At 41.5% G+C, this 23,330-nt stretch overlaps 2 protein-coding genes across 4 annotated transcripts in view; one reads left to right on the top strand and one right to left on the bottom strand.

Moving 5' to 3' along the window:
* ARHGEF4 (Rho guanine nucleotide exchange factor (GEF) 4) overlaps window positions 1-6,842 on the top strand; it is an 11,283-nt gene extending 4,441 nt beyond the window's left edge. Inside the window, exons 4-9 of the mRNA XM_010568221.1 lie at window positions 494-726; window positions 2,096-2,225; window positions 3,144-3,275; window positions 4,347-4,590; window positions 5,312-5,389; window positions 6,653-6,842. Coding sequence (XP_010566523.1) covers window positions 494-726; window positions 2,096-2,225; window positions 3,144-3,275; window positions 4,347-4,590; window positions 5,312-5,389; window positions 6,653-6,810 — 975 coding nt within the window. The 3' untranslated portion in view covers window positions 6,811-6,842. The remainder of the gene's footprint in view (window positions 1-493; window positions 727-2,095; window positions 2,226-3,143; window positions 3,276-4,346; window positions 4,591-5,311; window positions 5,390-6,652) is intronic.
* Window positions 6,843-16,656: 9,814 nt separating this feature from the next.
* Window positions 16,657-23,330, bottom strand: part of FAM168B (family with sequence similarity 168, member B) — a 24,193-nt gene continuing 17,519 nt past the window's right edge. For 2 of the 3 annotated variants that reach the window (XM_010568218.1, XM_010568220.1), the window contains exons 6-7: window positions 23,210-23,330; window positions 16,657-21,823 (exon numbers count right to left, since the gene is read on the bottom strand). In XM_010568218.1, coding sequence (XP_010566520.1) covers window positions 23,227-23,330 — 104 coding nt within the window. In that variant the 3' untranslated portion in view covers window positions 16,657-21,823; window positions 23,210-23,226. Of the gene's footprint in view, window positions 21,824-22,301; window positions 22,333-23,209 lie in introns of all 3 variants that reach the window. The other variant, XM_010568219.1, reaches the window with a different exon arrangement.

Raw genomic sequence — 23,330 nt, 5'->3', positions numbered from 1 at the left:
ACCACCCCCACCACAAAACCCCCCCCCCCCCCCCCTTCAACCACTACCCACCTCCCAACTAAACATCCTCTAGCTGTTGTGGCTGTGGAAAGAATATTTTCAAAGCACCTCAGCTTCTGAGCACTATACTCCCTGCCACACCATGCTAATTTATGAAAAAATGTAGGAAGATTCCAGAACCTCGATCTGGACCTGAGTTTACAGCTATGGTATTTTCAGGTCAGTGCAGGATCAGCAATAGCTGATCCAGTCATTGAAAACATTCAGCTGAGCACAGGACAGAACACATGTAAATGTCTCAGTCTCTCAGATAAGCTGCAGGTGCTGTAACTTGTAATATATCCCACCCATCCCCAACTTTAGGTCTCTGGGCTTCAAAGTCTGGGGAGGATACAAATTACCAAACAGGACCTACACAGGGAACATAGAGCAGTTTGAGCCAGGCCATCACCCTAAAGAACATAGACAGTAAATCCCTTCATTTCCCTTGCAGCAAACAGAGTTTCAGATATACTCTGAATACTGCAACAATCACCCCAATGCCTGCATGGAGCTGTCCCGCCTCACCAAAGTTAACAAGTACGTCTACTTCTTTGAAGCCTGCCGCCTGCTGCAGAAGATGATTGACATCTCTCTGGATGGGTTTTTGCTGACTCCCGTGCAGAAAATCTGCAAATATCCACTGCAACTTGCTGAACTGCTCAAATACACCAACCCCCAACACAGGTAAGGTCAGCATGGTGGGGAGGGAAGGAGTGAGACTGGTCTCATGGAAATAGACTAATGCAGAATCATGTATTGAGGGCAGCTTGCCAAGAGCAGCTGATACCATGATTCTTCTGTGTTACCTCATAGTAACCAGGAAAAAAAAAAAAAGTATTTTTCTATCAAATACATCATTTTCCACTACAGTAGCACTGGCCTTTCCTGTCTGTTACAGATCTGGAGTTCCAAGGTCCACCTTATAATGGTACTTTTCTATTTTATTTGGCCCACAGATCTGTGATACCAGCATATACATACTTTGGAGTGAAATGTTTCCAGTAGTGGTGTTGAAAACTTTGCCTCCAAAAGCACTGGTTGAATATACCCTAAAACATCCATGTAACTGCACCACAGTACATCAGGGCTGAGTGGTAGTCATGAATTTTGCCCAGTGCTTCCCCAGTGGGAAGTCGTGGCCTACAGCAGTCAAGCCGTGCACACTCAGTGCCTCTTCAGCACTAGCTTAAAAGCATCCAAATCCCTTGCTCAGTTTCAGGGTGAAGGCACTGCTCTCAGCTGGAGGAACTATGTCACTTAAAGCATCTGAAATAATTAGCTACAGAAATAAAACATGAAAAATCTGTATTAGAGGAAAGTGTTGATATTGGTCTGTTGTGGCTTGACTTAATTTTACCTTCCTAATTACAGAATGGTTTTAAGCTGTCTTATTAAATCTATAAGCATGTTGTTCTGAAGCTGACCTCTTACCAGAAAGCTCCTTAATGCAGTACACAGATGTTTTGAAAATTGTGTTAGAGACAAGTTGTGCAGAACGGCTCCTTCCCACTACTCTAAACTCAGCAGAAGTAGCTGGTGGCAGCAGATGGTGCGTGGGGGAGGGTAGATCAGCTTCTGTCCTACCCTTCCAGATAAACCATCAGCTCCTATTTGAAATTAAGCCAATTACTGCTGAACTGCCTTACTTGCACATGACAGAATCAGTCCCTGTATGAAAACAGTGGCATTATGAATATAACGTATTATGTTGTGGAAAAACACGAGGCTTGGAAAGCCCTGGAGATTCTTCCAGCAACTTGTATTTACACATCTGTGGCTTAATTTCATTGCTTACCCCCTTCCCTTCCACAAATTGGGCCTGGATTTGTTACAAGACTATAATCTGTGCCTCAAAACCAGGATGTGTCTGAAAAGCTACCCACAGAAACATGTACCTCTGATTTCCAGTATAAACCAGCTGGGATAGAACTGCAAGTGGAACTCCTGTTTTCTGCTCTCCAGCTCTAGGCCATGCTAGACTGCACTCCTTTGGAATGTAGGTACAATAAGCACGTGTTGTTTTGTCATACCTAACACCTCTGCCCTATTCTAGGGATTTTAAAGATGTCGAAGCTGCCTTAAATGCCATGAAGAACGTTGCTCGGCTCATCAATGAGAGAAAGCGGCGACTGGAGAACATTGACAAAATTGCTCAGTGGCAGAGTTCAATAGAAGACTGGGAGGTAAAGAGACTTACTTTCCCCATGAATTGAATGTTCTGTGTTGCCCCTCTTCTCCCCCTCTGAGAGCTTCGGCCTACAGCAAGATCTTCATAAGGATCACTATCTAGCCCTACATCAGTTCTGTTGCCCCTCTTTGTGTGGGTTTGTTGTTTGGTTTTTTTAATTTAGACAGATGCCATCTTTTAGTACAATTGAAAAGATCTAGCACATAACCCAGCTAGACCAGCTGCCTTTGCATGTTCCCTTGGATTTTTGCTTCCCCATTTTCCTTGGAGAATAAAATGAACATGTAGGTTAGTGAAATCCCATTATTTTCCTCTTGCCCCCCATTTTATCTTGAGTGATTTCAAACTCTCAAGATAAGCAGAATTGCCCCTTAATGCTTAATAAGCCACATTATTCCTGCAGAAAGGCAAGCACTGATATAGTGACAAAGGAACCCAAGGTTCCCTGTAGACTCATTAAAAAAAAAATTGCTAAAGAAAAGAAACAAAACTACTAATTTTCTAAAAAAACAAACAAACCCCAGGCAAAAACACCAGACCGTCTCCCTCCTAAAGGATGTCAGGCTAAATTCTCAGCTCTCTGCTTATGTGCTGCCTTTAATGTCAGGGATGCATCAGCTGCCCTGAACAGACTCCCTGGAAAAGGAGATTTTTTTCATTTAACACACTATGTTCTAATCAAATTCAGTTCCCATTCCCTAGATGCCAAGGACACAGTATCTCCCTGATGTGACAAGGACTGTCCTCCAGCACAGAGGCTCCCTATCATTCCCAGAAGAGAGTTTTGTCAGCAAGAATTCAGGCCACACAGGCCCCTAAGCCAAGCTGAGGTTCTCCTGTGAGACTATGGGCTTATTTCTTCCCCCCTGTTTTCAGATGGCTGAGACCAACCTGTTCTTTATGCTGTTCTCAGGGTGAAGATGTCCTAGTCAGAAGCTCAGAACTCATCTATTCTGGGGAATTAACCAAAATCTCCCACCCTCAAGCCAAGAGCCAGCAGAGGATGTTCTTCCTCTTTGATCACCAGCTTGTCTGCTGCAAGAAGGTAACCTCACTAGCCAGGCACAACTGCTATCTATTACAATGCTAAAGAATTTGAGTAAACTCCCTCTCTACCCCTTTGTTTCCTTAATACTTACTGGCGTCCTATGGGCTTTGGGCACAGAGATTTTTATGTGCATTCATTGCAGTCTTTCTTTTCTCTGACATCCTGGTGTGGTCTGTGCACCTGACCGCAGCAATAAGCTACAGGAACTAACTACTAGCCTAATTCTTAAAGCAAGAGAGGAAGGCATTGCACTGCTTCTGGGCTTAGTGTATGGGTTTATTTTATACAACTCAAGTATGAGCATTGTCAACCATTTTCTTTTAAATGTTTTTTTTCAACTGCACTTCCACATGAGATTAATAGCATATTCAGAAAGTAACTGCAGCTTTCATGAAGAGCTGCGGGCCTTAACAGTCAATAAGACCATATTGACATCATATGTAAGTCTCTACGTACAGCCCATGCTATTTTTCATAACCTAAGTAATAAAAGAAATCTTCCTTTGTAGAGCAAATGAAAGGTGTCTTCCACTGGAGTTTCAGAACTGAACATGCCAATTTTTTTTTGCATAATCCATGGCATACAGGTAGCTCCAGGTAACTTAAGCATGAGACCCTCACTGTTTTATCACTGCTCTCAGATTTACTGTTCATTGTCAACACAAAAAAACAAAAGGAAATTAGCATTTTTATGGCTTTCTAACTGGGACTGTAGGATTCAAATACTATTTTCTGACACAGGCTTAATGAGTATTTGGGATTATGTGTCATTACACAAGCTTGCTTCTCATTCAGAGCTCTTCAGGGCAGCTGATATCCCACAACAGTAGATGCCAGCCTATCCTGACTCCGTCACTAGAAGAAACCATGTGATTCCCCTCACTGTCAACAGAAGCTTAGCACTCTGCAATTCCATAGATTCAAATCCAGTATCAATTTTTCTTACATGACTGTAATGACTGCCAAGAAGATTAAATATGCCATCATATCAAAGAAAGTGAATGTTTAAGGAAGGGACAGGACAGGAAACAGTAACATCTGTTACGAGTCTGTGTGATCTCTCTTACAGGACCTTCTGCGCCGGGACATCTTGTATTATAAGAGTCGGATCAACATGGATGATATGGAAATAGTGGATGTAGAAGATGGGAAAGACAAGGACTTCAATCTCAGCGTGAAAAACGCATTTAAGTTGCACTGCCAAGACACTGAAGAAGTCCACTTATTCTGTGCAAAAAAGCCTGAGCAGAAACAGCGCTGGCTGAAGGCATTTGAGAATGAAAGGAGACAGGTTCAGCTCGACCAGGAGACAGGTATGGAAAGAGCAATGCTGTGAGACAGTGGGGTTTTTGTGTGTTTGTTTTTTCTTTTCTTTTTTTTTTCCTTCTTTTTTTAACCACCAGCCAATTCATAGGAGTGAAAGGGCAGGGAAGACAGTCCATTCTCCAGTCCAGCTCAGGCTGCTGAATTGCACCTTCTGAATGAATCTGTGCAATTGAAGGGGGGGAAAAAAAAAAAAAAAAAAGGAAACCACCATGAGTAGACACTGCAGTATGTCCTCAGGGAGGTTGATGCATCTTTAATGAGTTCAGGCAGGGCTAACGAAATAGTCAATACATTACATACACCTTCCATTATTTTGCAGTACAGCATGAGTGCCCAACTTGGCAATATCTATACAAAACATTTTCAGTCAAGGGTTTTCATTGTTTTGTCTAAACCCTGCTTAATTCAGACTTGTGTGATTTAATGAGGTTTGAATCACAAGTGGTCCGGACTCAATTCTTCACCCAGCAAAGTGTGGGGCGAACAGCAGGCAGCAAACTTTGCATGAGAGGTAGGGAGAGTTGTGCAGCACAGCACAGGCTGGGGGGAGCAGTAAGTGCCCCTTCCGGCTTTGGGAGTAATTTCAGCTTGTGACTTCTCACCTCAGGTATTTCGCTGCCCCTGTATTTCCCTTACTGTCTATGCCAGAGTCTTCCTATGAGATACAAAATGATTACCTGCTGCTAACAAACTTACTTTATCTTCAAGGTTTTTCAATCACAGAGGTGCAGAAAAAGCAGGCAATGCTGAATGCCAGTAAGCAGCACCATACTGGGAAGCCTAAGGGTAAGTCACACCTGAACATACAAATGCTTCCAGGACTGGGGGGGGGGGGGAGCTTCTGTATTTACTACATGGGAGTAGTTTCAATGAAGTGGCATTAACAAACTCTTGAAGAGGCCAGATGGTGAGCTCTGATGTGACAATCTGCAGTATAGTTCCTGGCAGACTCAGATGGCTGGAGTCAGGAAACTATTCCTAACTACAGGAGAGCTGCTTTGCACCTGATGGCTGAGCACTATGCCAGAAACCACAGTTACATACAAGCCAGCAGCTTCTCTTCAAAGGCTAGGTCACAGCCTCTCCCTGGAAGCTAGGCTCTCCAACCAGCATGGCATTCCCTTTGTGAAAAGGCATGACTAAGTTTTGCAGCATGCAAAGAGAGTCATAAAGTTCACCACAGCAGGGACTGTTCTTGCCTGGGCAGTTGTGCCTGTGGAAGATGCTTTGGAACCTGCAATTTTGGCAGAGTGCCATGGGTAGGTACCACGCTCTTTAACAGAGCTGTTCATTAAACCTTTATGAGACAAGGAAGATCTACCAGCAGCCAGGGGAGTGCGAACTCAAGCACAGAAAGGAACATTGCTGTGCCCACAGCACTGTCAGCTGAAGATTCCTGCTACCCCATTTTGTGATGCCACCACCCCCTTTACATCCAGAGGAAGAGATGTGACTTGCTTTCCTCTGGACCCACAGAGAGGCAACCACTTCCCCTTGGTGGTACCAGTCAGCAGTTAAATCCTAGCCAAGTCTCCAGGAAGAAAGCTTGGCTAAATTTCAAAAAGTCAGTCAGAAGTAATATTTGGCTGCAAGCAGAGGGAAGCTTGGAAGGAGGCCAGACCTCTCTAACAAAGCAAAGCTCTAGGGGCGAAGCAGGAGAGGAGATCCCAGAAGCCAGCCCTGTCCCCAGGCTAGGCACTGACCATTGTGACTCAGAAATCCAGTGCAGGAAGTTGTAACAGGCAACAGAGGCACATGCGCATCAGCTGCTTCTCCCAAAACAACCAAAGGCACTAGTTAAGTTTGTCACTAATGATGAGCTACAGCTATTTAGCCCTGCTGTCATGTTGACAGAACACCTGTGAGTTACGCTTCACATTTCTGGGACTTCCACAGCATCAAGTCTAATCCCACAAAGCAGTGGCGAAACTAAGGGTAATCCTAAAACAAACCCAATTCACTCCTCTGCAGCTTTAACAGGGACTGGGCAGGGGCCAGGGAAGGGAGCTGCGCTCAACTAACATGCTTCCCACCTCCTTCTTATCACAGCTGTCACCAGGCCATACTATGACTTTCTGATGCGCCAGAAGCATCCCACCCTGCCTACCACACTCCCTCAGCAGCAAGTCTTCATGCTGGCAGAGCCCAAGCGCAAGCCCTCAAACTTCTGGCAGAACATCAGCAGGCTGACACCCTTCCGGAAATAAGGGCAGCCCCGTGTTTGTGCCTGAACCCCTTCTGAGAAAGCACTTTATCCATCAGTCCTGGGAGGTGGAGCCCAGGTTCTTCCAATCCTTTGTTTACAGAGGATGGCACATGTGCTCCTGCCTTCCCTATTTATTTTGCAGACCGACTGACCACACTGGCTCTGAGGTGAGACACTGTGTGTGTGCTTGCACACATGTGCATTTGTGCCAGTCCCATCAAGCCAGCCTTGCACAGCGCCCAAGAGGCAAACTTCCAGGAAGAGATCACAGGATGAGCCTGACATGTCTCATCTGAAAAGATTTTGTTTGTCAGCTGTACTTTGACTCACTCCTTCCTGCTGTGAACACTACTGCTGTCTGGCAGCTGTCAGAGAGGGGGTGGCAGCTGATACACCTGCCAGCTCTGTGTCCACTGACTTGCACAGAACAGTTCAGAGTCACTGACATGATACTTTTTCCATGGAGCGATAAACCCTTCTGCTCTCTGCCCACCCCCACTCCCCACATTTCTCAGAGACATGATCCTCTTACACACATCTAATTCAGTTAGCCTTTGCAGGCACTCAAGACAACAGTGAGTATTGCACTGTGACCTTTTCCTTTCCTTTAGTTCCAACACCACTGATGAACTATCTAGTACATTAAACTGTGCCAATCAACCTGCAGCATGAGTAAAGTTCAAGAATCTCTCTAGTGGGTTTGAGTTACATGTTAGAGAAAAATGTGCCTAATTAATACCATACTCAATTCCTTAGATTCTCGTCTCTGCATCATTCTGCCGTATTTCCTGGCCAATGAAAATGCTCATTGTTTGTAATGTGTTTATTTATGGTAAAAATCAGAACTGTGTATTTTGTAAGTCTGTAATTGTTCTTGTCAGATGTTGTTAACTTGATGCCTGTTTTGTCTTTTTTTTTTTTTTAAGAAAGGTTAATATTTGCAAACCTAGCTCCCAGAAGTCAGAGTCTACAGTTGAACTCTGAAAGACTAAAACCATGACTGTTATGCAAACTTCCACAGGCCCTCATTTCAAGGGATATTATTGCAGGTTTTTGACACCTTTAAAAAATGAAAAGCCACTTTAAAAAGGCCTAAATTTGGCATTAAGAGTCTCACTAAGTACCCAAGTTTTAAACTGTGGCCAAAAAGAATTAATTTAAAACTTGGTTAGAAAAAGGAAAGATTTGTCTTACCATAGTGAGAGTTAGAAGCCATACTGACTGAATTCCCTAGCTTAAGAGACATCCTGTGACACTGAAAGGAAGACACCTGCTCATTCCAACATGATGCTAGTGTGAGTGAGCATTAACTGTCTGCAGAGCTCAGAAATCCAGTGTTTGTTGATGCTGTAGCTGACCAAAATCTGGTCATCCAGGGATATCTGAATTCAGTAGCATGTACAAAGTCATTCTTGCACTATACCCTATCTTCCCCCCGGACCAGGGGCAACACTTAATTTCATAAAGAAACTTGTAAAAGTGACTTTCAGCCTGTGTTTGTCTCCAACATGTCTAGGTCTGTGTACTTGTTTCTCTTCAGAGTCACTGTAGAGATTCTGCTCTTGCAGCTCAAAAAGAGACCGTTGATCAGTAGAATCCATGCCAGGAGATTAACTCAAAGCCATTCTTTGGATGAAAGACATGAGAAGCAGAGACCATACTGGAGATGTGCTGGTCACTTAGAACACTGATCAAGGTTAGTAAGTCACCAGCTCCCAAATTCCTGCTAGTTACTTAAATGGAGAACATGTCTAGGAAACATCAAAAAAGCTGCAGGGGGTGCTCAAGCCCACTTTGAGCAATACAGAATTAAAGAGGAACAGCAAGTGCCAAGAAGTAAGAAACATACTTGAAAGAGAACCCAGCTTCTCCTCCTGTGACCTGCCCACCTGCACAGCCTGCAGCCTGCTCCCCTGCCCCTCTTCCTGGGAAAACACACAACTCCATGCTCTTCTCCTAGGCAGAACCAGATGTGACATCACCATTCAATATGGTCCTACAGAAAATGGTGACCAAAACCGAACAAAAACTTCCCTCTCACGCAGAAGCATAAGAGATGTCTGCCCAGGGAAGGTTTAGCACTTCCCCCCTCCTCGCCATGTCACCCCAACCAACAGAGGAAAATGAGGCTTACCAAACTGGAAGCAGAGCCTTGAGATGCTGCCTGACTGCCTCACAGTGACCTGAACCAGCACAAGCAGTTACAGGTCTGGTCTGTCATTTGTCAAAAATGCCTCTCTAATACCGTGCAGCTGTTGGGAGAACAAACCAGTGGGACACTGCAGGAATGGCCTTCAAACACTGCACAAAACAGGCATGGTTCACTGAACTGGGGGGGCAGAGGGGAAACACCCAACCAAAAAAGAAAAAAAATCCAGCCCTCATTTGCACATTACATCTGCATTATCAGCCTTACAGTGCTCAGCATTGCCTGGCCTCACCCTCTGGTCCTTTCAACCCACACACTGTCCATGAGTGCTGGCTAAGCTCCCCTCAGGGGCCAGCACACAGTGGTAGCCTAAGCTTTAGCACACAGTATGAAGAGCTTTTGACAGCTGGGTCTCTCAGCCTGAACTATGATACAGAACAGTTTTTCCCCACACTTGGGAGGACAGGGGGTCTTGGGGGAGGCAGGGGGGCTAAAAAAAAAAAGAAAAAAAAAGAAAGAAAAAAAATCAGACTCTGTAAGAAGCCACTGAGATCAGGCTCTACTACTTCTTGCCAAGTACCAAAATTAACAGTGATACCTCCCAGACCCATGCCAGGTTACAGAGTGCTCTGCATGCCATAAAGATTACATAGTTTGGACATTCCCCCTCCCCCAGAGCTAAACACTAGTAAGAGCTGCCTGTCCACAGTCCAGCCTCTGCTAAATCCCAAAGGCTGTAGACACAGTCTGCCCCGACCCCCGGGGGGGGTGGGGGGGTGTGTGTCAGAAGCTCTACCAAGCTAATCCAGACACAGCAAATGGTGTTCCTCAACACTGGGGGCTTTACCTGCAGCCCCCTGTTCCCACAGCTACACCAATACTGGCATAATGCCATTTTGCAACAACTAATATTCACCCCTCTGACAAGCTTAAGCCCTTGCACTTGTGCACACATCTTTCAGGGGAACACCCCAGTGCTTGCTGCCTCTCAGGCATAAGCTTCAGCCCAAGAAGTGTTGCTGCACTCACCCAAAGCAGAGCAACACCCCAGTGGGCCTGTCACAGCATCCATAGGGCTGAATTACCCTTACTGCATTGCCACACCCAGAACAGCATCAGGCAGGTGCAGCCAGCACTCCTCAGTAATGGAAGGCACTTGTCACTTCTGTGTTTACCCTAAGTGTCTACACCCTCCTTTCCTTATCCATGGCATGTTTGTTTTGATTGGCCAGGAAGAAAATCTGTTGGCACAGAAACGATCAATTTTCTGAGCTTATCAATCAGCTTCATAGGAAGTGGGGGGAGGAATGCTGAATTGGACCAGTGAACCTAGGCTGGAAGGGACCTTGGGACAATTCCCACCCCCAAAACATGCACACCCCTTCAAAGCAAGACCAACTGTGAAGCTGCATCAGGTTTCTCAGCATCTTGTCCAGTTGCCATCTGCGTGTGCTCAAGGCCAGAGATTCCCCCAAAACCTGTTTGTGTCCTGTTCAATACCTCACTTGTCCCCATTATGAAAAAAAAGTTCTTAAATCTATTCCAAGTTTCCCTTGCTGCAACTTCTGCTCTGTTTTTAATGTGTATGTTGCTTTAATACACTCAGCTTTACATCTACACTGAAGTCACTCCAGTACAAATCTTGACCTATTCTACTGAATGAAATGGTGTGACAGTGGCACATCACCTAAAAGTGCAGTAGCTTTGAAGGACAATAAAACACACCCCTGCCAACACACACGTAAGAATTGGCTACTATTAATTATCTGTGTATCAATACTCTGAACAGTAAATATGTATTGAGGTGTTTAAATTATCAGATTATTTACCACCTCTTCCAAAACTTACTTCATGTCTGACCAGTGCACACAAGTGATTTTTTTTTTTTTTTTACAGAGAGAAATTTTTTATAGAAATCTTTGAGTGCCAAAACATACTTCTCTGGCCAAACAGTATACCAGTCAATGAAAAATTACCTATTTCTGGTAGAGAGAATGCATTCTCTACTTGACTGCCTATTGGAACTCTTTCTAAAGCATGTCTTCAGCTGGGATTCTTGTCTTGTGAGAAACATTTGGAGCTAGGATCCAATCCCCTATGCAAGACTGAAATCAGGTATAAAAGCTGATCACGCTGAAAGAGGTGGGAACCTTGGAATACAGCAAGTGGTGTTACAGCAGTGACATTGATAAACAGGTAAGGATCAAACTCACTTTGCTCAACATACCTACCCACACACCACCATGCCAAAAGACCACTTTCTAAATCTGAAGAGGATTTCATCAAGACATGCCATCCTTTGTTTTCCACCCAGCACTGCTTCCCGATTCTCTAACCACAAAACCTATTACTTCCTGAACAAACTGTGTATCAGATCACGTGTAACCTCCATTGGTTTTAAATTATTAGACACTCAAAACTCACCTCATCTCCTAAGTTATGATTAAATGGTAAAATGTACATCCTTTACACAGTGCTAACAGACTAGCCAACACTGAATGTCCCTCCTCTTCACCCTGGCATCTGGATTTTGAATGGAGTTACATTGTACTGTCAATTAAAAGTATCAGGGAGAATGCATGTGTAGGACAGAAATCATTCATGTACGCATTACGTAGATTCACAGGGTCATCATCTAAACATAATAAAGGGGTTTTTCAGCATATGAACAACAAGACAAGTACAGCTTCTGTCAAGCTTTCTGAGCTTAATAGACAACACAATCTCAACAGATTTGCAAGAAGAGTCCATTTGAAGCACGAATAGGCAGAGATGTGAGACTTCAGTACCCACTCCCCTGGAGGCGCACCTTCAACATGACCAGAAATGCAGCTTTTCATCCAAAACAAACTGAAGCTCCTGACACAACTCTGAACACCATCAATCATTCCAGATTTCAGGGCAGAACCTACCTAACTATTCAGAAAAATACTTCTGCATTGAGTTACATAAAGAGGACAAGACAACTTGATCCAGGGGTGGTTTGGGGGTTGGGTTTTTTTTAGGGGTTTTGGCTCTGTTTCCCTCCTTCTGTAGCTATCCGTTTAGGAAGCTTCTTGTGAAAAACAGCCATGTTTCTCAATGAGTAAAATCTGCCCTGATTTCACTTGGACAAGATACAGACTTATGTAAAGCAAGTGAACCAAACAGAAGAATGATTCGCTGACGCTACCAGTAAAATGAAGAGAACCAGTGGCTGCTAAATAATCTAGTTTCTGCTCTGACAAAAAGAAAATTAAAAAAAATCTCTATTTTGAACTATTAGTTTGGAATAACTGAGTCAGAAGAGGTAGGTGTCTACACTAGAAAAATGCCTATGCTTCAGGTTTTGACAGCATCAACAGCAGTACAAACTGTCTTTGTACTAAATCAAAATAACAGATAAAAGTTCCCATGAAGCAGCCTTCAAGATCTTTTCTGTTGTGTCTGTTACCTGAAGAACAGCAGGGTGTAGGCTGGGGAGGAGCCCTGTTTGTCTGGCCTAGTAAATCACTTCACTGCTATACACTGCAGGTAATCCCAGCTGTCCAGGACACAGCTCTGCAAAACCAGCACATCAGTCTGTCAATCAGAAGCCCACGATGTGCAGACTGCCTGCATCTGGGTGTCCAAACAGCTTCCCGGAAACATCAGAAAGCCAGGCCTCCCTGTCATTGATCAGGACAACTGAAAATTGAGGCATCTACGAATAACAGACTTTCCAAGAGAATCTCAGCCTCAGACTGAAAAAGCTATGTTTCTTGGGATGCCAGAATGACAGAAATCAGCTTTTCTTAATAAAAAGGCCTTTCATCTTTTGCAATATATGTCAAAATAGTATCAGGCTGTGTTCCTCCAGATTTACTGTAGTGGAAGCATATCTTCATGTAACAGCAGAATTAAGTATATCAATCTTGCCACTGATTTGTAAATATCACTCTTTTGAACAAGTACTGTACCACTCGCTACACAGACTGCTTAAAAACTGTCAGCATCTGCGAGGTGGTACAGCATCCAGCAAGTGCTGATTTGTTATTTTACTAAGTCAGCCATTTTCATTTCTCACATCAAGTACCATTGTGTACCTGCTAATGAGGGTTATAACATTGCAATACCCATTTGGACAGCAAATATGGTCGTACAATAATTCCTAAAGCTTTAAGAATGGAGCTGTTCACCCGTCATTCAACTGCCGGAGCCTCAGCCTGTACCTGCTGCTACTCAAGTTTTCTAACTAAAGTTAGCAGGACTTGGCACTGCTATTGACAAGTAGCAGCACCACATCAGTACGATCTTAAGGTCTCAACTATGATGTCCTGTACCAGCCCCTCAGTAGAAAGTCCCTGTCCCCAGAGCCCCTTCCCTAAGCAAAGCTGTGGGATCAGGTCTTCAGGTAAGTAATGGGTTAAAATTTCTATCCATTTGGTAATGGATAGAAATTAACTGGAAAAAAAAAAATTGAAGTGTTTTCAGATGATTTTAACCCACTGAAGGCGCAGTGCAGTTCACTTACTTAGTTTCATAGTGCAGGGGAGGGAATCAATCTTCAGCAGAGACAAATCAACACAACTCGTTTCAGAGCTAAGCTAGAGCAAGAAGGCAGTCAAAACCAGGACATGGCAGAAGCCCCAGTTCTCCCCTGCATTTCTCTACTGCGTGCTACACAGATCAGGGTGGGGTATCGGAGGATGGCCTACTGCATGCTCAAGAACAGGAGCAAGCTGGATTTCACTTGCCTTTATTATTCACAGCCACATAGTCTCAGGCTCGTGAGAGGCCAAAGGACACTCCTTCCTTCCTGGCCACACAGCAAATCACAGCTTGCCCTGCCTTGGGATTAACACCTCACATCACACTTCATTTCTCACCTTGTCTCCCACGTTTCCTTAACAACAAGCTACATCACTAAAATCCCATGGCTTTGGCAGGGCTGGTGGTTTTAGGAAAAATACAGGCTGCTTGTTCTTTTTGCATAATGGTCCTGTCATTTTCCTCCCTGCAACTATGCCACTCTTCTCTGCACGTAGTGAGCTTTTCTTTTGCACAACTTTGCTACCAAAGCAGCTCCCTGTTCTACAGCCTGTGCAAATGAAATACCTGTGATACTTAACCCAGACTTCTGTACCTTTGTGCGTGACTGTTTACATATACATTTGTGAAATGGGAAATAAACAAGCTATCAACTTCACTCTTGTCTAATGCTGTAATCCTCCCATAAAACATTCATTACTGAGTATACAAAATAAGCCTTTGTATCAGCTGTAATCAAATGGAGCTATCTATGTAACAGTAGAGTTCCTTCTATCTTTCCACACCTGCTTCTCCCCCCTTAGAAGTAGCAGCCTGCCTGCACATCCAGTACCTACGCTTGAGGATAATTTTTTTCTTTAACCTCCAGCAACCTGAAACAATATATCTGCTTTCTAAATCACACCATCAAGAAAAAGCTTACTCCCAGCTACAGCCGTGTCAGCATTCATGCACTGAAAGAGGGTACAGCATTTAATCTCAACTGTGAAGTTCATGTGATCACAATTCTTACAATAATGCTGGTAAAAGCAAAACTGTGGAAAGGTGTGTTCCCCTCCCTCTTCCTGAAGCATCAATTTATCCATGTATTTTACCTTTCTTCCCCAGAAAAGAACAAGCTATTGTAGAACACTACAAAATAGATTAATATAGCCCCAAAATGAAGGTCCAGCTGCACTAATTTAAGTTGACAGTTGGGCTGCTCAGTGCCAAGTTTTCTCTTCAAGTTTGTTTTAAGTATCTTTTAGTCCACCAAGGTCTATAGCTGTGGGTTACTTGTACCCACGAGGCTCGACAGTCTTCCCTGTAAGTCTGCCATTCCCTCTGTAACACAGACAATACAACTTCCTGTAACTACCAAAGACCTCTTACTGCTGTATGATTTTTAAAATTATTATTATTTTTTTTAAAGTAGTCACATGGACCCCATTCTATTCTGGTTGATTACAAAAGGATAGCTAATAGCCTGATGGATTTTGAAATAAAATCCAGGAAAGCATTTAGCCTCCCACACACAGATCAGGCATTTATCCATGTAATGCAGCAACACCTTCTACCCCAGCACTACGACTGACATTTCCTACAAAGGAAAACTTCCAGCTAAATAATAATCAGTACATCACACCTGATTCCAGGGGAGCTCACCAAGAGAACTACTTCTGTTACCTGACTTTGTCTACAGTGAGCCATGGAGTTTAGAATCTAAAGCAAGATGTTAGAAAAAGCAAACTTTTTTTTGTCCATAATTAGTTACAGGAAAGCTTGAAACTCAAAACTTCTTATTTCTGACAATCACCAAGAGGTTATTTTTCTGGAAGGGGCTCTGGCTGTTACCAAGTGTTCAAAGCTGCCTCTAAAATGAAGGGAGCTCTTACCAATATATTTAACCTTAGCAGCAAATAACTAAAAGCCACTCATCACCAAGTAAGTAGGAGAGCAATACGCGTCACGATGTCATTGCAAAATGAATCTGGGAAGAGGGAGAAAAATCAAACCATTACTGACCCACCATTTTGGTAGTTCCATGGATGCATTTAAAAGAAACAAACCCCATATACAGACTTAAAAGTTCAGTACCCCATTCTTACAAGTGTCAGATACAGTACAAACTAATACTTCACAGCAATAGACCCCCACAAGAACAGCAGCTACAGCAGAACCCCTCTAACCCAAGAATAATCAGCATCGTTCTGAAGAACAGTATTTCGCCTTTGTATCCTCCCAGATTCCAGCAACCCACTGCTCTGAGATTAGGAATTTTCATCAGCTCCAGTGATCTGCAAAAAAAATAAAACAAAAAAAATCCCAAACCTATCACCTTGTAAATTAAAAGTGATCCCAGGATAACAGACCAGCAATTAGCTTGAGGTAAAATGTACTGAAAAACATCTGTCCATGGGATTCCTTGTGCGTGGCTACTGTTTTAGAAGCTCAACTACTTGACTAAACAAGAGCAATAATCTCAAAAACAAGATGCTATTTCTGCAGATCGATGCAGTTACTGATGTTACACCTTCCTCTTCCACATGCATTGCTTTTCACAGGTACATTACCCAGTAAGTTATTGTTATTTTTGAAGACCTACAATAAATGAAAATAGCTGGTTAGTTGAAGCTGTATAGTCCTGTCCCCCCCAAATATACATACTTTCATTTTAACATTAGTGTCATTTACAGCCACCCACACTTTAAAGAAATAGGAAAATTACCCACACCTCACACCTACTCAATTCTTTGCCTTCTGGGGAACACTTAAGACACTGATTTATAACAGCTTTCTGCTCAAGGCCTCTCACCTCTGAAACAGCACTGATTTGGTATCAAGTAAATGCTAAAGCATCATGAAATTTTACATCTGTTCCATCTTCTTTGTTTTAAGCTATAAAATAAAGAAATAAACTCAAACCGCAGGAAATGGGAATGAGGCAAAGTTGCACCACTGTTACCATACTCTCAGACGGGGCAACTTAGGGCAGCTTACTCCCCACTGGGAAGCCTTTACTACTGTTAGCCATTAAGAAACCTTATTGAAAAAAGTCACTTAACCTATTCAAATGTTTTGCTTTGCTTTGATCAATCACCAGATTTCAATGGCTTAAAGATACCTTAACTTAAACATACTGTACTGCTATCCAGCAACAGAATCTTTTCTAGAAGGATGACACCAAAGACAGTAAGAAAAAAACCACAATAAGCAACACAAGTCAATCTTTATTGAAAACTGAAGTATTAATACATAACAATTCTTGTTACAATAAACGTGCTTTTAAGAATTTAAATCTGAGCTCATCTACTCATTGAATTGCATAAAAAATAAAAAAGTATGAATTTTCACAATTGAACTGGCTCAGAATGGAATCTCCACTCTTTGTGTTGATGCAATAGTTCAATGCAGGAGTGAGTGATGCCTTAAAACTTATTCTGGAAGACAACATTGACCTAAACTTAAAAAAGTACCAATACAACTGTTTGTAAGACAGTTTTTAAAAAAGTCATAAAAAGGAAACCTGTGTCTATTCCATAACAAACATGGAGAACTATTACTGGGGCCTCTTGTACTTCCATTGCATGCACTCACTTTTTCAAATCTTAGACAGGAGGGCAGCCAATAATAGCATTACCAAAAAAAAAAAACCACTAACAAATCCATTCTACTTAAAACAAGTCTGTACAGCAGCCAGCTAAAAAAAGCTTTCCCAGTTTGCCTTCTAAGTGCCCAAAAGTCAACAGTTAAGAAAAGTCATGTTCACTTTCTTGATGTTGAAACTTCAGAGCTCATCAATTGTTTAGAATACTTTTTACAATCACAAATGGACCCTTACTACCTGTGGAATTCAGATGTTTCAGTGTTATATTCAACCCCCACAAGAAAAAGTTTCCCCTTTCCTCTCTTCTGTCTACAAAATACACCTTATTTGCTCTCAGCACCCCCACACACAGAGGCGTACACAGCCTGCTGAAGGAGTCCTCACTACTTCAGAGGAGATCTCAGAATGAACTTGATTCTTGGCGAGGCTTGATGCACCAAACTACCCTAACTTTGCTGCAGTTGTTCTGGTTAATTGGCATTGTACCTCATCAAATCTGAGGGTCTCTGCAGGAAGCTTAGAGTTGATAGAGGATTAGAATGCTGACACTTATTGAGAACAATCTGCATGAGCTTAAATCGTTGTGTCTTTTGAAGAGGTGTTCACAAATACTTTGACATGAAGATTAATGGATTGCTTTTGACCCCCTGACCATGCTAAGGTCAGCAAGTGACACCTGCTGGAGAAGGCTGGATATGGATCATGCCCATTTCCTACCCACTACTGCACAAACCAAGTCCTGGGCAACTGCAAATTACCATTCAACAACCACAGCATCTGTCCTCTTTCCCACAAGTTCCAGCTGAAGCATCACTATTGTTCATGTTCCTAAGATGGGAGGTTTCACATACATGGTATTTACTACTCTGGTATGAGTTTAAACCCAGAGTTAAGTGGTGGCATCGGATCGCTGTGCTTACCTATTCAAGCAAAAGTATGCTCTAAACCCAAACGAATGGTGTGTATAATACTGTGCTTAAGCACTGGGGAGTGATTCCAAGCCAATTCTGACCATCTTTTGCTCAGATACCTTAAGTGGCCTTACTACCCAAGTAGCAGTGAAGCCAGAACACTCCATGAAGAGTAGTCAATATTGAGTACCCTGCTATACAACTCTGTACCATGAACTATTCTCAGACAACACTAAGACACAGTAGTACTTACGGGGTGGTGGTGTTTTTTGGTTTTTTTTTTTCCCCAGTGGATGAAGGAATACAAGGACGGACTTCAAATAAAGGATTTTTTTCATCTACCACTGCATCTAAACATTTAAACTTGCATAGTATACCAAAAAAGCTTTCTTGAACAGCATTCCTGCACATCTGCTAGAAACTTCAAACAGAAGATGGTTACAACAAGCATAAGCAAGATCTACTAGTAGGTTCTCCATTTACCTTCCTAGTGTTTCGTTAACCACCACACCACTGACTAGGGCTACACGTTTTTGGTGCCAATTATCAACCATTTTTCTTTTGCTGCTGCTACATTTAAAAGACATTTTCATCAGTTGTTACTGACATAGGGAATACCTCAGTTTTTAAAAAATACTTTATCTAAACTCAACACCTGAAATTTTAATAAAAAAAAATTTTCTTTCTTGGACTTCTCTTTGTTATTGCTGCAACAGTTATTTTCAGTTCCAGGTTTAAAGTAGTACTTTTTGTTTTAATCATATAAAGCTGCCATAAAAGTTTTTTGTGGGGGTTTTTTTTGTGTTTTTTTTGTTTGTTTGTTTTTTTAAAGAGAAGCTTGATCTGAAATGCCTCTTCTGCACTAGCTCTTTTCATTTGCTGAGGAGCTCTAGTGCAAACACATACTGCGTATTTATTTATAAAGGAATTCTAAATAGGGAATGTTATATAAAAAGCAGGAGAGAATGTTTCGTAAGACCCTCACTGTGTAAACGCCTATTTAATGATGTACAGTTTCCCCCGCCACAGTTTTATATCCATGCTTTCTACTATTTGCAACAAAATACCATTATGATAGTTATATATACACATATTCCCCCCCCCGTCCCCCTGCACTGTGCTTTTGGTTACTTTCCATATCAACTACTGGAGACATGCTCCACCCTCCCAGTAGATTATAGTCGATCAAAACTGGAAGGTGTAGTACCTTTCAAAAAAGGTACAAGTTTCCCCCTGGTGGATGAATCCCATAATGCAACTTAAAAAAAAGTGCTCAAGTAAGTGAGACTGCCTAAATGTTACAGAATATTATACAGAGACCAATTCCAAGATGACATTTAGGAATCTGAAGTTAGAGCAAATATATACGAAGTTATATTCATTCCTTAACTATTCATCTATTGCAGCATTCATGAAAGTTCTTTCCTATGATTTTCAAAGCTTTAGTTTATTGGGTGATGAGACAGGAGACAGCAAAGCTTTGAGCTTGTTCTTTATAGCTTCTCCCCAACACAGGACTGTTCCATACCTCAGGTCTTTGTTAAAATCATGCTAAGACAACAAAATGTCACTCTCTACTAGCTACAATGGACAAACGGCCTGTATTAATGTTCACTGTACTCTCTGGCACACCTGACTAATCAAAGCTGCAAATCTACTACACAAATGGAATTCTTAAACAGACTTGAACAAAGCAGTACAGATTCAAATAAGTTTGTCTGGGGTCATTTTCTGCTCCATATAAAGACATACGGAAATCCCTAAGCTGCAGTAAGTGCTCATGAGTAAGGTTTAAAGTACTTATTCCAACAACATAGCTATGTTCAAGGCATTAGAAATAAGGGGGCCATCCACTGACAGCGATTCATGCAAAATAAACCTAAACTTTATTAAACAAAACAAAAAAACAAAAAAAAAAAGAGTAGTACAAAATATGGAGAGTGCTTACTGTAAAAAAAAAAAAAACCAGAGTTACTGAAGGCTCTAGCCACCAATGGGTTATGAAGTTACGTAAGTCTCCCACCAGGGCAGAGTACTGGAACGGCAACATTAAATCAGCACTGATGCTACCCTGAAGTAGCTGCCAAATCTGTATAGGAGCAGAACACCCCAAAACAAAGCATAACTAGATAGACAACTTAAAAAAAAAAAATTACTTCTGAATGGAAGTTAACCTACAAGAACAATACAGCCTGATATACCTCTGTGTAAACACTTGAAAGGGAACAACATTTTATAACCATTTACTGCATAATTTATTGCAGGCAGAATGTATCCAATAAAAGAAAATTGCATCTTTCTGGATCGCAAGCAAAGCAGGTTTAAGAAAAACCTTGATTTTATGTGCAATATTCAAATTTAAAAATTTAAAATCTCCCCCATAACAATTTTGGCATATAAATGGGTTCTAAGGCTAGCCCTTTATCCCCACAGCATTTGCTTTGAGGTACTTTTTAAAAATTGAAGTTGCAGGAAAGAATATCAGAAACGACTCATTGCAATGAAATGCTGATCTGCAGTCAAGTCTTATTTTACACGCTTCCAAGTGCAATTTAGAAAGTAAAAAAAGAAAATACTAAGAAAACACATCAAAATGCTGTAACTAACAAATGGCTCCTACTTCAATTACAAATATTTTCAGAAAAAAAAAAAGAACAGCTATTCGAAACCTCTATATTCTGGCAGCCCTACTACAGCATATCCATAGTCCATACTGCAAGTAACTAATAAGGAAGTTGTGTTAAAATGATTTGTTCCCCTTTAACATACTCATCAGGCACACAAGCCTTCCTCAGAATAACATGCAGCTGAACTCCTCCTGTTTGTTGCAGAAAGCCCTAGCATTTCTTAAGTTTCAGGAAAGCAAGCTGGATCAACTGCACATACATTTTCAACTGACTACAACATTCTTTAGGAAAAACAGCATGGATTTCCTGAACTGAGAACTAAAAGAAAGTGTTTTTCTATCAGTCTGTGTGGCAGTCTCACTTTGACACATCTTGCATCATATGAAAGATAGTACTGGATATGTATCTCCCCAGGACATGCAATTCGTTCTGCAGGTGATGTCACCTCCTACTATTCCTAAGAGCCAGTTTTGCCTCAAGGAAGTTTGCTTTATTTACTGGCACACACAGCATTACCTTTCCCATTTCATTCTGATCCTTATGAACATCTGTGTAACACTGAATCCATATAATGAAAATGAAAAGGTACAAAGTAAAATAATTGTGTGCGGGATTTCTACAGCCTGTCTGACTCATTTTCCAGTCACTCCAATTTAGTAGTTGAATTTGAAAAGAATACATCACTTAAATAAAAATATGCCCCTTTTAAACTGGCAACTCCATCAACCTGAAAAAGGCTGAAGCACTTATCTAATGTATATCATGGTATTCTATAAAGAAACTCACTTTCATGATTCTACCTTTTAAGACCCTGCATATATTACAACAGTGCATTAGTGATACAAGTTGTAAAATACTTTTCAGTTCCTTTGGATTTGCATATGATGGTTTTTGCATCAGTCACTGCAGGTAGATTGAGCAAGCTTTGTTTTTGTGTTTTAACATGCATTCAACTAGATATGGATCAGAATAAATTTATACTCCCTTTTTATCATTATAATTAGCTAAAAAATTGCAAGACAGTCCACAAAACAGGATTTGCTTTAAGACTAGCTGCTGGAGTTCCAAGATGTAAGATATGCAGCACTGGAAAATCTTCAGTGATCAGGAATTAGTAGTGTTTAGCCAAGTGTTGAAAGCATTCAGAAGAAAAGTCCTGGTTGGAGGCATGAGGGCTTCAGCACCAACTTTTAAACCTCAATTTCTTGATTGCATATCTCCCATCTTCAAACCTACATTAAGAGGGGGTAAAAAAAACAGGAAATATTCTCAATTATGTGAAATACTATTTGAGTGTGGCAGAACATTCTAACATTGCACACACCACATTAATAAGCACACACAGCAGATGTTAAGTATTATATAATGCTACCCTAGCACTTAACCAGTCAACTGAAATCTATAGACTTCTAGGTTAAGAATTCACCACATTGATTTTCTCCTGTCATGTCCATTCTACCTTTCTGTCGTCGCTAGTCATTTTGTCTTCAGTAGAAGGTGCAATATTAAAAAGATATTTTATGCTAAATTTAATTATCAGCAGTCATGAGTTCAGTCACAGCAAAACTCTCACTTTTTATACTCATGTAATATGACACTCCTGGATCAAATATTATATGTGAACCATTTCAGATCTGCAGACTGATATGTAGCATCACAGCAAAATGAGAAATGGCTGTTGCATTACTAACTCAAAGGGAATATAGTCACCTGTAATCACAGAACTCTGGACTGCTAACTGCTGAAACAGAAATCCAGAGAAAGTTAAAATAAAGTTAACTTTGTTGTAAACTAAATGGACTAAATGTCAGACCAACTGAACTAGAAATTTTCACTACTCCTTATTTCAAATGAAGCTGTTCTCAATTTATGCTAACCCTGCCCCCCCCCCCCAAAAAAAACAGAAACAGAAGTGAGGATCCCCAAAACTTTAGGCTTTGTGTCAGTCTGACACACGTTACACTCCCAAAATCCATCCCACCTTACAGCAGATTTCAAAATTAAACTTCTTTTCTTGAAACCCATGATCTAAATTTCAGTCAACACTAGATACGATTTTTCCATGCTGACTGCAAGAAGTATGAACTGATACTTACCTGAAACAGAGTGAATATATGAAATTAACTCAAGGTTGTGTATTTGTTTCAGCAGCTTGTGAGAAAGATTCACCCTTGGAGCAAGGCAAAACACTTGCCTTGCCTACATATTTAGCCAATCAAAAACAAGACTACAAAGTTACACACATTGCTTCATTCAGGAATCATACTACTGCTGAATTCAACAATTACCAAGGAATCCAAAATACCGAATACATTTAGTCCCAGATGTATTTTAATACAGCAAACTTGAGGCTCATTCTTTCATATTCAACAATCATGAACCATGAAAATTATTCATGATTTCTGAAGATACAGACCACTGAAGAAGTCCCACTAGGCTTCTCTGCTTTGCAGGGAACAGCTATTATAATACACAAAAATTACTGCTTATATTACTCAATTAGAATACTGTAGAAGTACCCCAGACAGCTTACCTTCTGAAAAATCTCCCCGAAAGAACCTGCAACGCTGTCATTTATAAGAAAGATTAACTGCTTTCAATCTAAGTTGGTAACTTACACTGACTGCCAGGATGATCACCACTGTGGGGGCACATAACTATAGGTTGGTGTTCCTGGAGCCCGATATGTGGGCATAGTAACTGGATGAGGGGCTACTGGGGGTGGGGAATGAGGTGTCA

The sequence above is a fragment of the Haliaeetus leucocephalus genome, unplaced genomic scaffold, assembly GCF_000737465.1.
Source record: "Haliaeetus leucocephalus isolate CR32 unplaced genomic scaffold, Haliaeetus_leucocephalus-4.0 Scaffold240, whole genome shotgun sequence".
In the NCBI taxonomy this organism is placed as follows: Eukaryota; Metazoa; Chordata; class Aves; order Accipitriformes; family Accipitridae; genus Haliaeetus; species Haliaeetus leucocephalus.
The sequence above is the reverse complement of the archived record's forward strand: the minus strand, read 5'-3'. Positions and strand labels throughout refer to the sequence as shown.